General features: G+C 45.2%; 2 protein-coding genes across 4 annotated transcripts; both read left to right on the top strand.

Annotated features, from left to right (window-relative positions):
• The first annotated feature begins 526 nt into the window (after positions 1–526).
• LOC117430888 (aryl-hydrocarbon-interacting protein-like 1) lies at positions 527–5,556 on the top strand. The gene is made up of 6 exons (XM_034051465.3): positions 527–734; positions 984–1,163; positions 2,216–2,404; positions 3,563–3,739; positions 3,896–4,037; positions 4,843–5,556. Exons 1-6 carry the CDS (start codon positions 639–641, stop codon positions 5,040–5,042), a joined length of 984 nt encoding a protein of 327 aa, XP_033907356.3. The 5' UTR covers positions 527–638; the 3' UTR covers positions 5,043–5,556.
• A 226-nt stretch (positions 5,557–5,782) lies between these two features.
• LOC117430521 (trafficking regulator of GLUT4 1-like) lies at positions 5,783–13,258 on the top strand. 3 transcript variants are annotated; one of them, XM_059001113.1, is made up of 4 exons: positions 5,783–6,057; positions 7,641–8,071; positions 12,631–12,757; positions 12,976–13,258. In XM_059001113.1, exons 2-4 carry the CDS (start codon positions 7,667–7,669, stop codon positions 12,993–12,995), a joined length of 552 nt encoding a protein of 183 aa, XP_058857096.1. In that variant the 5' UTR covers positions 5,783–6,057; positions 7,641–7,666; the 3' UTR covers positions 12,996–13,258. The 3 variants fall into 3 exon arrangements, with proteins under 3 accessions (XP_058857096.1, XP_058857095.1, XP_058857094.1); XM_059001112.1 differs by having other exon boundaries at positions 5,784–6,132; XM_059001111.1 differs by lacking the exon at positions 5,783–6,057 and having other exon boundaries at positions 6,163–8,071.
• The last annotated feature ends 585 nt before the right edge of the window (positions 13,259–13,843 follow it).

Genomic DNA, 13,843 nt, shown 5'->3' with positions numbered 1-13,843 from the left:
CTGCTATAACAGACGTGCATTACTGTGCATTACTGGGTCATAAAGTGCATTACTGTCGACACATGGCAGTTGGGCACACCTACCAATATTGAAGTCGACATCTATTTCGCATTGGGCCTAAGAAGCAATCCAACCTATTAATCCATTACGGTAACGCGGTACTTTATCAGACAGTTTGCTACCGTCTTAGCACTACTGTGCAAGAACTGTGTTCAAAATCAATTGCTGTCATTGCTGGTAACGCTGCTAATGGATCTGCTAAGGCTTTTAAACTGGGGCAATGATCCAGTACGCATATGTCACTAGGGAATGTTTCTATCAGAGATGGGATTTTCCTTGGGAGCTGTCCTTGAAAACTGTTGGAAACCTCTTATGTGTTCCAGAGCCTTCTTTCAAGTGCAGAGAGTAGGGGCTGGCAGTGCGGGGGAGGCACTGTCTGTTTATGCTGAGGAAAGTCTTTCAAACTCTGGGTGAGAGAGGAGGGAGGCTGGGGGATGGTTCTGATCCTATTATCCCTGTCCAGTTAATCCCTGCCTAGGATTGCTCACCAACACATACACACTAACACATATCTGGAGATACAGATCAGCCAGCTAGGTGTCCCAGTCTCTGATGTTCTGGTTCCCAGTCTCACCATCATGGACAAGACGATGCTGCTCAACATGGAGGGAGTGAAGAAGACCATTGTACACGGGGGCAGCGATGACCTGCCCAGATTCATCACTGGCACAAAGGTAACCCTCCCAGCACCCTTTTGCCTTGTCTTGCTTATCCATATAATGTACCATTTCTCGCTGTTCTTTACAATGCTTACCAATACTTTACCATGCTTTCACTGTGCTGTATTACACTCCTCCATGCTTTTACTATGGTAAACTTTTATAAGAAATATTACTATAGAAAACAAGTACACCGCCTGCAGAATATTGCAGTCAGGCAGACGGTATGCGCTGCCTGCTGATTCTAGACTGTGCTCCTGGCAGGTGTCGTTCCATTTCCGCACCATGCTGTGTGACGAGGATCGCACGGTGCTGGATGACAGTAAAAAGGTGGGGGTGCCGATGGAGGTGGTGATCGGGAACATGTTCAAGCTGGAGATCTGGGAGTCTCTGCTCTGCTCCATGAGGGTCGGGGAGGTGGCTGAGTTCTTGTGTGATGTCATTGTGAGTACACCCCCTCTGCTGTCCCTGTTAAGGTGTTATTGTTTAGCACAGCTGGCCGCACACACACACACACACACAACACCTGCTTGGGTGTCTCCTGGTTTGTCTGCGTTGTTGTTTTGCAGAGTGTGTGTCTTTAGGATGCCATCGCGGAGCTTACAGGAAAGTGCAGTGTTGTGATCAGCGGTTATCACTATCCAAAACACCTATCTCTCTTGCAAGAGTGTTTTGCGAGTGCAGAACAGCCGATAGGAGGCTGGACACATACAGGGTGACGGGATCACTTGAAAGTAGAAGACTGCTCGACTCTCACAAGGTTTCCAGCTCTGAATAGCACCCCTGAGCTGGTTCAGCTTGCTGGGTCTCTGTTTACTGCCGGAGGGGCTCAAGGCAGTTCCTGCTGAGCGGTTAGCAGCTTTGGGCAGCGCAGCAGTAATCTGAAGGGACACCTGTCCTGATTACCTGCTGTTTGTGCTCTGTCAGCAATCCTCGCTTTCTTAACCAGGATTAGTAGAGGGCTTGAAATCTAATGAGGCAGCAATACAAACATTGCATGAGAACAATAGAGTACTGATCCAATATTGAACATGCCTCTGACACCCTGTATGTACAAAGAAAAGGAATAAAACTGGGCTGCAATTAACCCTTATATGTCTACCGGTTATTCATCTGATTGTGTTTTAATAAGGTGAGCATTGCACATGTTTTCTGTACAGCTGCATCTTCATTACCCTAAACCTCTCGGTTATACAAATAAAGATAAAGTCGCTGTATTGAAGCATAGTAATTAACATCCTGGGCCATATTCACAAAGCACGGTTGTTTTTATTTAAATGTTTAGAAATAGGAAACGTAACGTGGTGCAATTATACAAGCAGTGACTAGAGAGGATCTATCCAGGATAAGGACAGTATTGCATGTGTATGTGAATGCATTTGTGTGTGTGTAGATATATAAAACACATTAGCTACCCCAGAGCCCAACCACACCGATCCTATCAGTAGAGTATGGTACATCTCCACATGTGCCCTCACTGTCTGTCCTGCCCCCAGCACACCGGACTCTACCCTATCGTTGCCAAGAGCCTGCGTCGCATTGCAGAGGGCAAGGACCCAGTGGACTGGCACGTGCACACCTGCGGCATGGCCAACATGTTTGCCTACCACAGCCTGGGCTACCCAGACCTGGACGAGCTGCAGAAAGAACCACAGCCCCTCATCTTCGTCCTGGAGCTGGTCAAGGTGCAGGTTCTGAAGACAGATCCCTCCGTGTGCCTCTGGGAGTGCAGTGCATGTGCTGTGTGCACCTACCCACACTGTAACACACACACCCCCCAGGACTTCAGAAACACTCACACAAGCATTATGAAGCTCTAATGAACAAGCTGACAAGCGTTTTCGCTAGTACACCATTACCCCTGCTCCCAGCCCACCCCACACTACTGCACTACCGCTACCCCTGCTCCCAGCACACCCCACACTACTGCACTACCGCTACCCCTGCTCCCAGCACACCCCACACTACTGCACTACCGCTACCCCTGCTCCCAGCACACCCCACACTACTGCACTACCGCTACCCCTGCTCCCAGCACACCCCACACTACTGCACTACCGCTACCCCTGCTCCCAGCACACCCCACACTACTGCACTACCGCTACCCCTGCTCCCAGCACACCCCACACTACTGCACTACCGCTACCCCTGCTCCCAGCACACCCCACACTACTGCACTACCGCTAGCCCTGCTCCCAGCACACCCCACACTACTGCACTACCGCTACCCCTGCTCCCAGCCCACCCCACACTACTGCACTACCGCTACCCCTGCTCCCAGCACACCCCACACTACTGCACTACCGCTACCCCTGCTCCCAGCACACCCCACACTACTGCACTACCGCTACCCCTGCTCCCAGCACACCCCACACTACTGCACTACCGCTACCCCTGCTCCCAGCCCACCCCACACTACTGCACTACCGCTACCCCTGCTCCCAGCCCACCCCACACTACTGCACTACCGCTACCCCTGCTCCCAGCACACCCCACACTACTGCACTACCGCTACCCCTGCTCCCAGCACACCCCACACTACTGCACTACCGCTACCCCTGCTGTGCTGTTGCACTTGATATCTGCACTTGATATCTGCAGTGAGATCCCAGCTAGAGGGGAGTATTGTATTTTTATTTTGTTGTAATGTATTAAAACATGAATCCCTTCAGCACAGAAGTCACACACGGTATATAATAGACTGCAGCTTTCTTTTCAATGCAAATACCTAATGCAAAGAACAATGTATCCATCTGGTTTAACTATAGGGGAGGACACTGCAAAAAAAAACAAAAAACTGCCATATATATATTTAAAAAAGTTAATCCCCGTTTGTGGTGCAGGTGGAACAGCCCACCGAGTACAACAGAGAGTCATGGGCCATGAGCGATGAGGAGAGGATGAAGGCAGTACCAATTCTTCACGGGGAGGGGAACAAGCTCTTCAAACTGGGGAGATACGAGGCAGCGACCAGCAAGTACAAAGAAGCCATCATCTGCCTCAAGAACATACAGACCAAGGTTCCTTACCCTTTCTGTCCGCCCAAAATTCCTGCTGTATTTGTACACCAATAACATTCGACAAGAAACTCACACAGAGCGTATCTAGCTGTGTAACTGTGGAGCATGGCACGGCATACTGGGAATGGTGACTGGTTTCTCTGATTGCTCCTGCAGGAGAAAGCGTGGGAGGTTCCCTGGCTCAAGCTGGAGAAGATGGTCCACACTCTGACTCTTAACTACTGCCAGTGCCTGCTGAAGATGGCTGAATACTATGAGGTTCTGGAGCACACCACTGACATCATCAACCACCACCCTGGTGAGCAGCACTGGAGCACAGCTGGCACGGGGCAATTTTACCAGGGGAGATTCGCACAGCAATCTTAGAATGCTTCTCCAGTGCTTATATTATACAGTTCACTGGTTTTTATTATTTTTATTATTATTTTACCATGCTTACTGCAGTGCTTAGCCATGCTCATCTTTGCTTGCACCCTGGTACACACCCAGTAAACATGCACCATGGTATACATTAGATGGCAGGCAGTCCAGTATCTAATGGAGATATTAAATGTAATATCTCTAAGGTGGAATTGCATCCAGAATTCAGCTTCTTCTAAACAACTTCCATGCAGTTTACTCAAGTTAATTCTCCTTTTGACAAATGAAAAGTAATTTACTCTCTTTGGAGTATAAGGCTTTGGAAAAACCACGCCTCTGTGTTTTTTTTTGTTTGTTTTAGAGTTACAATTTAATAGGTGATTTAAACTACCAGATTACAAGAATTTGAGCCATCACTGTCCTGTCCCTTTTAAAAGTTTACTGCGCTATTTTTGCATGGTGTTCATGCAGTTTTGCCATGATTTTCCCATGGTTATACTATGCATTTACCATAATTTACCCTGGTTTGCCATGCTTTTAAATGTGCTTTACCATACCTCGCTATAATTTTCAATGCTTGCCTATGCTTTACCATGCTTTCACTGTGCTTTATTACCCTTTGCTGTGCTTTTACTATGGGAAACTCTCATAGGGGTTAGTATATGAATCCCACTGCCTATCCCTGGTATGGGTTCCAGTTCCAGTGACCCTCGCTCCACCCCCCTACCCCTGTCTCCTCCCAGGGGTCCTGAAAGCCTACTTCATGCGGGCCAAGGCTCACGTGGAGGTGTGGAACGAGGAGCAGGCCAAGACAGACTTCCAGAAGGTCCTGGAGCTGGACCCGAGCATGGCCAAGACAGTGAGGAAGGAGCTGCAGATCCTACACATGAGGATGGAGGAGAAGAGGGATGAGGACAAGCTCACATACAAGGGCATGTTCTGACCCGCGATGCCCGCTGCATCCACAAGGGGCGCCAGAGAACAGCAGTGAGGCCTCCAGGACCAGCTTCTTATTTCAGCATGGTCCAGCTGTCCTCCTGTACAATGAGAGACCTCTTCTTTGGTGTCTGTACAAACGATAAAACCTGAGATTAAACCCCCAGCCCATCCCTGCAGTAACCACTGAATTCCACTAGATGTCGCCCATTCTGCACGGTTTCTGTAAGAAGCTCCCACTTCTATCCAACAGACAGAAGCCCAGAGAGTTCAGTGGAAATAATGACGTTTAAAGGGACAGCTAGACATAATGTCATCGTTTTAATTGAAAGTAATGCCCCGCGCAGATTTTAGAATATTAACTTGGCACACACGGTAACCTCCTCCTGATGTAGCGTTACCTGGGAGCCAGCGGCCCACTTCCAGACACAGAGTGAAAGCATAGGAGCCAACTCGAGCTCCTACTGCTAACAGAACATTCTAGAAAAATAAAGAACTTCACACCAGCTCTCCTTTGTAGCGTGTGTTACTGCATCCGGGATTAACGAAATGCAATATCTTAAATGTATTAATTTATTTATGTATGTATTTGTATTACTTCACATTCATTTGGGAGAAAATGTATTCCACTAGCTATCTAGAGTTTGACTTTCATGTGTTTTTTTAATTATATAAACCCGGCACATACTCATTAGTAAATCAGTCCAGTATCATTTGAACGCTTTGCTGCCCAGCGTCCGATAGATTTGACATTGGGAATACAGGCATAAGGTATAGGACAGTAAAGGGTTGAAGTGCGGTAGCCTTTTCTTCACACGTTTTAATTGTAAATGACGTTCACAGCATTGTCTTTGAAATTATCCTATTTTTCTTTGTTTCTTCAGTTCTGCACACACTTGCATTACAGGGGGACAGTGACGTCACGCCCCCACCCCAGCCCCACTGTTTTTTCGAGCACGATGCTTTCGCTGTGGCAATGGAGCACAGCGCGAGAAAGCGAAGGGGCGTGGTTTAGAAGGGAGGTATGAAATCACACGTCTAGAAAGCAAGAAATTAAAGTGCATACTATAGCAGGAGCAGAGCAGTCCTTTGTCTAGGTAACTGATACTGGATTTAGATGAAGTGCAGTTCTGTGAGCCTGCATGGCCAGATCCCTTTTGTAAATGAAAGCATGTTTGAAGGTGCCTTGTTCAGGAACTGGGTGAATGGCAGGACTGTCGGGTTTATCAGGAGAGTGGGAGTGGCTTTTTGTTTGATTTAAGCTGAACCGTTAACTCAAATGTTAATTGCCAGCACAGCTTCTCAATCGGTATTACAGGCTATGTAATATGCTCTTTCTGTATTTATTCAATGTCTGATAATAATAATAATAATAATAATAATAATAATAATAATAATAATAATAATAATGATGAAACAAACAGGTGCCTGTCTGCCTCTCGAAATTAGAGCGATTTTAAGATTCCCCTTCAATAAGGGGTGAATTTCGGCTATTGCATGATACCGTGACCTAGATGTGCAGCCAGCTTTAAAATAACATCACACACACGCACACGCACGCACACACACACACGCACACGCACACGCACACGCACACGCACACGCACACGCACAGACACAGCCCTCTCAACAACCCAAATGAGAATGCCTGCAAAACAATATGAGATGCAAAAAAAAGAGGTTGTTTTATAATTGAGTAAACGCGAGCGTACTGCTGTGTTTGGAAATTCCCTAGGTTAGTTACGCTGCAGGATGAGGACGCGCTGTGCATCCCTCGAGAGCTCGACCAATAGCTATACTAATCACGAAGCAGAGGCAATCCACCCCGGTCCTGCCTAAACACCCGCTTTCTCCAGAAACACCGATCTGTGCAGAGCGCCTCGGCAAAGGGGGCGAGGAACACACGCGTATCGACCTGCGCGTGGGGCTCCGCGTTCGCAATTTGCATTTCAAAGCATCGTTCCTTTCTATTGCAGAGGCAGACCGTAGTGAAATCTGTTGCAATCAACGTCTTTTTTTATATAAACTAAACAAAAACGCGCGAGTCTGTCAGAGAAAGATTGTGTCACATGGCACGCATTGCCTCTGCTGCATCTATATCAGATTTTTTTTAAATCACCAGCGCCGTGATCAAATAAAAGGTGTGTGGATAAGTGCGTGTGTGGGTCCACTTCTTATTGTGATGAGCAGAGAGGAGAGCAGAGAGGAGATGCAGTCCAGCCTCTAACGCACTGGATTATGTACATGGTTTTGCATGGAGCTCTTGCGCCTGAGCGACTTTATTTCCTTTGAAAACACGAGAAATATTCTCTCCTATATCTGAGAAGAAAAAGAAAAACAGCATTTGTTTGATTTAAACATTTTTCACTGACGTTTATTTTTTTTACCATCAAATGCCAGCTGTTTATTTTTCAAATTGTTGATAACAATTGTTTAATATTTTCTTTGTCTTTGTCATTATATTTCTTTTTTTATTTTTAAAGAAATTTAAGAAGAAAAAAACGTCAACGCATTAGTCAAAAATGGGTATCTGGCTTTTTAAGAACTAGCTTGATTCGGGAAAGTGATTAAAATAAATAAATATATGTACTTTTTTATATAACAGGAATTAAAATCGGGTTGATTTGAAAAATGGCAATCAACACAGATGCTCAGTATGAACAAACACTCCTGGGTGGAAGCGGCACGACTTTGCCCAGCGACTCCCATGAAACCGAGAAACTCCTAACGCACACCTCGGAGCCCAAGTCGGAGAATGGAATCACGCTCTCCAGCTCCTTCTCGGTTAACATGTCCGGGGAGAAATCTCACGACCTGGACCACAATGGACACAACATACAGTTCAAGTCGGGGTCCGCGGGACACCTCTCAGGGGGCCCGCTATCCCCGTCCAGGGTGAGCCTGACCAGGGCTTCGTCTAGTGGGAATACCGCACAGGACCAATCCACACCCAGTGATTACCTTTTCCTGGCCATCTTCTCCTGCTTCTGTCCCATATGGCCGGTCAACGTAGTGGCGCTGGTTTTCTCAATCATGGTAAGTACGCTTAAGAGTGAATAACTCGCTGCTTGCATATACAGACGCATCCCTACACACGGGGCAAGAACAGTCTTACTGGTGCGTTATTATTATTATTATTATTATTATTATTATTATTATTATTATTATTATTATTATTATTATTATTATTATTATTATTATTATTATTATTATTATTACACTGTGTGTTCAGTGTTATGATAGTTAGAAGTCTCTGTGCTCCCTGTTCACTCCCCTCCTTAATAATTCCGCATACCTATTAAGACCAATATATATTGTAGATCTACAAATAAATAAATAGCAGTGTGGTCCAGTGGTTAAAGTCCAGGGTTTATAATCAGATGATCACCGGTTCAAATCCCAGTGTGACTCTGAGCAAGTCACTTAACCTCCTTGTGCTCCATTCTGCGGATCCTGCACAGCTTACCTCTGTACAGCGCTTTGTGAGGGTCGTCCGCTATGAAAGGCGCTATATAAGGATATTATTATTACTATATATTCAGTAAAATGCGCGCAGGTTAATTTTCCATGAGGAAAGCTAGAATTAAATAATTAGTATTGCATTCGCCAGCACTTCCTCGTCCACACCCAAACTTGGCTTCTGTTAACGTTGCTGCTACACAGCCAGCAACTTCATTAAATCACCGTTATATATGTGGGTCGAACCGACGGCATTCCGCAATATCTATCATATACTGTAAAAGAGTCGGCTCTTTTATACAGCGGTATATATATATATATATATATATATATATATATATATATATATATATATATATATATATATATATATACTGTGTAGAGCTTTGGTCTGTCTCTGAGGGTGTGATTTTAGCTGCATGTCTGTAAAGAGTCATCTATTTAATATGCTTTAACATACCTCGCTATTCTTTACCATGCTTTCAGTATTCTTTCCACTTGGCTATGCTTTTACTATGGGGAAACTGCTATAAGCGGTTATGTCAGCTATGAATGCGTAACAGGTCCTGTTTCTCACAGAATCTTCCTGGACAGATAGCTCTGAAACAGGAAACCAGTGAATGATCTGGTGAAGGTTTGTAACACTCTGTAGGTTCAGAGCAGGTTTACCAGTGGGCTCGGAGTACTCATGGAGCCAAAAACAAGACAGGGATGCATTTTACACAAATCAGCTCAGCTGTTCTAAAAGATTAACATACAAAAGATAAGCGTTTTCTTTTCTTTCAAGGCGTGTTCTCTGGAGTGCAACTGGCCCCTGACTCCAACCCACTTCTCATGCAAGGAGTAATGCATTTACTCAAGCCTACTCTACTGTGATCAGCAACAGCAGAGCCTCGCTATACCGAGGGTTAAAATCAAAGCATGTTCCAATGTGTTATAGAAAGCGACTCTGTGATTTAGTGATGGGCCGAACCTCTTCCGATTTAACATTGAACTCCACCATGCACGACATGCTCCTAATCTGCTTAATCATCCTTAGTGCCTAAAATGAACACCAAAAAGGATAGTCTACCCACTACACCACTGCTCCGAGACCATTTAAACAATATACTGTATCTAAACTCAGTCTGCCAGTCACACCTTCCCTTTCCTCTCAGACCAGTGAGGTAGGATCAACCTGTCTGTCTGTCTGTCTGTCTGCCTGTCTGCCCTGCTCTCAGTTTTGAAGGACATGTGTATTTGTGGACAGCAGCTACAACACTGATGACCTGCATTGACACAATGTGAACCGAAGCTCTGAATTGACAATTGTAGCAGTGCTGAGCGGACGGGTCTTCTTGCATGGCAGCCCGGGCACAGTGCCTGCGAGGGAGAGCTGTTTAAGTTTCCTAGACTCTGCAGCCTGCATGACTGCAGGAGAGACAGTGTAAAAAGCTTTTAGGATCTGGATTGTGTGAAAGGCAGCACGCTGTGACACTGGTCTAACGGTGAAGGGCAGAGAGCCCCATCAGTCCCGGTATTCCTTGTGGTCAAACAGTGCTCCCCTTTGACACATCATTGTCACATGTACAGAAAACTAGGCTGGCTCTCGCTTAGGAACCCGAGGCTTTTTCATTGGCATTGTTCTGTGTCACTGCAATAAAAACATTCCAGTTCTTAACTGAACATAAAACAGGGCCGCTATATTTATTAGTGCTGAAGAAGGCAATTCACCCGAGTTAGCAGAACAAACTGCTCTACAGTGTTGTGTTCTTGTCCCATTGCAGGATTTCAGCATGATGTAATAGTTACTGCAGGGGAGGGGGGTAATGAAGTAAGAGCACTCCCCAGCCTTACCAGAGACTGTGCAGACTCTGAGTGCTCCTGAAATTCCACTCGCCCGCTCGGGATTCTGGGATTGGGTCAGCATTGGATTTTATTGCACGCTGCACATTATGTGGATAGCAGGGCAAAAGCTCATAAGCACTGTAGCTGTAGCACCGTTCCCTATGAATATCCACAGATACGTCCCTTTGAAAAGGAAGATACAAAGTACTAGCGCTGTATACAACCTCAGACACGTTTCAATATGTGATGTTTATTCTCAACATTTTAATTATCTTTTGATTCCTGGCGTTTAACCTATGAAATATAATTGGTAATCGGATCAAAATAAATATGTCTGCTTTCCATCCTGTTATTGCTTCTGGCTACAGCCTACAGTCAGAATGTCAGAATGTCAGAATGTCAGAATGTCAGAAAGTTCTGCCCATCTGTAGAAGCAGTTGCTGCCAAACCAAAGGACAGAATGCTGCTCCCTCGTGACTAACTTGGCATTCCTTACTTGAAGCAATATCACCCATTCCAATCTGTTCTTCAGTCAGGTATGGCTTCTGTGCTGTACTTTGAGTCAGGTAGATATGACAACGCCCCTAAAGCCAGGCTGACGTATTTATGTCTTTCTATATCCTGCGATCAAATCTATTGAAGACAATAGGATGTACTGCCTATTTAACTCTAATTAAATCCCTTGTTCTCTTAATGTCTGGGTATTCCTGAATAGAGATACAGAATGATGTAATATTGTGTTCCAGGGGTGTGTGCTGTGGCCTCTGTGTATTTCTTAGCATTGGTAAGGTTAAACTAGATGTGTATGGTATTAGTAACACAGGCAACATGCACTGCTAATATGGCTGGCATGAAATCTTATATGTGAACATTTACAGGGACTTGAAATTAATAGTAACATTTTTTATGAATTCTTATGTGCATGTAATGTCGTTTTCCAATCAAGCCTTCCACACTGCAGCCCACGGCTCTCGTCAGCTCTCGTCAGCTCTCTCGCTCCTGTCACAAGCCCTGTCTGCTTGGGCTGTCCTATCTCAATTACAATGTTGAGCTCCTGGATGAGACTGGCACTGTATGAATTATTTATCTGTTCGTGGCTCTGAAAAGCGAGCACTTAGCGCTCTCTCCAGTCTCCAGCCCAGGAGGAGCTGGGAGTCTCTGTTCAAGGGAGGAGGGGAAGTGCCAGCTCAGGTGACACGAGCGACTGGAGACACCAGTCTGATACGATTTCATATCGACTGGGGAACACCACTACTCTCTTTACTAACAGAGCCATGTGTCTGCCATTGAGCCTCAGAAATGTGATAGCGTGCCAAGGCAAGGGGTCAGTATAGTATAGAGACTTGGCAGAGTTCATAAGGTTCTGGGAGTCTATGTCTGTGTGCTGTGACCTACAATACCTGCACAATCAATCTCTGTCTGCAGTTTGAATGTGGGCCGCGTCTTCAATGGATGAATATATACAATACGGCACTCAGTCCTAAATATGCGCCATTGTCTGTCCAGAATTAAGCAGTAAATAGGGTTGATTCAATTAAACTTGAAAGGAATCATGTTTTGCTGCCAGTATCTATCTGGACCTTTGTTTTTTTCCTATACAGTTTTATCATGATATCCATTGCTTTTGTAACGGCTACACCAATCCCTGATCTGACTCGTCAAAATACAAGACAGAGTGTATTTAACAAATACACCACAAAGGTTTTGTGGAAATGACAAACATTTGTTTTCTGCAAAGCAAACAGCCGTAACAGAGAGAAGTCAAACAGCCGTCACAGAGCGTGCTCAGTAGAGCCCCGCAGCTGGGCCAGTGCTGATCACAATGGCTTGAGGTGGGATTGTGTGTAATCACACAGGACAGGTTCATTTAATACACACAGAGAGAACGATAGCTGGAGATGTATCCCTGGCGGGTTCTGTATAATCCTTAATGAAGCACGTCCCTGGCAACTGGCGTTATTTTGTTTATTTAGCAGACGCCTTTATCCAAGGCGACTTACAGAGACTAGGGTGTGTGAACTATGCATCAGCTGCAGAGTCACTTACAATTACATCTCACCCGAAAGACGGAGCACAAGGAGGTTAAGTGACTTGCTCAGGGTCACACAATGAGTCAGTGGCTGAGGTGGGATTTGAACCGGGGACCTTTCTTTAACCACTGTACCACACAGCCTCCTATATATTTTATAGTACCGGATGTAACCAGATTGTCTGAACGATTAAAACGTATGGAACAGAAGCTGTAGTGAGTTACTACCCTCTGGACATGCTAGTACTGAACTTGGTGAGTCTCCACTCCTCTCTCCCAGTCCAGGAACAGCCTGCAGCAGAACGATGTGGACGGGGCACGGAGGCTGGGCCGCCTGGCAAGACTGCTGAGCATCGTCTCCATAGTGCTGGGCACCATGATCATCACTGCCTACTTAGTCTTCACAGGTAAGAGTGCGTCCAAGCAGAAAATGGGGCCCGGACGTTTTCAGAGTCACTTTTATACAGAAATACATTTCCTTGGGGTACGTTTACTCTAGTATGTCAAACTCAGTTCTGAATCATTCTTCTTCAGAAACCATGATGACGGTTTCTTAGTTGACTAGATAGTCCACAAAGGTATTTGCCGTCTTCAAGCTCCTTCTCATGCTATTTCTGTCTTTCAGTGTACGGCAGTGTGTGGTGAGGAGCGCTGGACGGACGGGAGGAGGCGCCCGACCTTTTTCAAATGTTTTCTAAAAAATACAACGGAAAGTTTGTGAGAAAAAAGAAGAAATTTCTGCGTGATAGAAAACCCCGCTCCAGATAGGAAAAAAAAGAAACGACAAAATAATATCTGGATCCTTGAAAACAAACGAAAACAAAAGAAACGCATGCACCAATAGTTAATGACTGCTTGAAGCAAAACCCAGAAAATATATTAACAAAAAAAAGAATAAAAATAGAAAACTACAACTGACCTGATTTGTAAAAGAGAGCTGTTGAGAGAGTGTCGGAGACAGCCTGCACATACAACGCGTTTGGAAGACGAAGGACGGGGAAGCGATAAGATGGCATTCTGGAAACCACTGCGAAGGAGGAATTCACAGCTGGGTCAGCGAGGCCAGCCCGTACAGCTTCCAACGACTTTGAGAGGGTGCAAGGCTTCAAATGTATTCATTGTCTTCAGCTTATTTTCTTCTTGCACTAAACCTATATAACCATATAGATAGATACACACATAACTTATATAAACTTATATGAAATAATTAAATGATCTTGTAAACAGCAGTCTGCAGGGTCCCAGAGAGAGAGAGAGAGAGAGAGAGTTAGTTAGTTTTGGAATTCTCTAAACTAACCGAGGTTTGAAACGGACCATGGATTAGTTTTTGGGGGCGAGGCTGTTTTCTTTTTTGTATGTTTTTGATGGAAAAAAAAAATTGACCACCGGCATGCTTCTTATTCTAATTGTATATAAGTCATGGGCCGTTCAGAGCGGGGGCACGCCACCGTGACGCAATCACTTTCTTCACGCAAAAGAATATTCATAGCTTT

This window comes from Acipenser ruthenus, chromosome 26 (assembly GCF_902713425.1).
Source record: "Acipenser ruthenus chromosome 26, fAciRut3.2 maternal haplotype, whole genome shotgun sequence".
Taxonomy (NCBI): Eukaryota; Metazoa; Chordata; class Actinopteri; order Acipenseriformes; family Acipenseridae; genus Acipenser; species Acipenser ruthenus.
The sequence above is the reverse complement of the archived record's forward strand: the minus strand, read 5'-3'. Positions and strand labels throughout refer to the sequence as shown.

What these genes read in the sequence shown, in the direction of transcription:
- LOC117430888 (XM_034051465.3), top strand. Translation starts at nt 639, where the DNA reads ATGGACAAGACGATGCTGCTCAACATGGAGGGAGTGAAGAAGACCATT. An exon ending in TCGTCCTGGAGCTGGTCAAG is followed by an intron (nt 2,405 to 3,562) that starts GTGCAGGTTCTG and finishes TTTGTGGTGCAG; the next exon opens with GTGGAACAGCCCACCGAGTA. An exon ending in TCAAGAACATACAGACCAAG is followed by an intron (nt 3,740 to 3,895) that starts GTTCCTTACCCT and finishes TTGCTCCTGCAG; the next exon opens with GAGAAAGCGTGGGAGGTTCC.
- LOC117430521 (XM_059001113.1), top strand. Translation starts at nt 7,667, where the DNA reads ATGGCAATCAACACAGATGCTCAGTATGAACAAACACTCCTGGGTGGA. An exon ending in CGCTGGTTTTCTCAATCATG is followed by an intron (nt 8,072 to 12,630) that starts GTAAGTACGCTT and finishes CCTCTCTCCCAG; the next exon opens with TCCAGGAACAGCCTGCAGCA. An exon ending in TGCCTACTTAGTCTTCACAG is followed by an intron (nt 12,758 to 12,975) that starts GTAAGAGTGCGT and finishes TCTGTCTTTCAG; the next exon opens with TGTACGGCAGTGTGTGGTGA.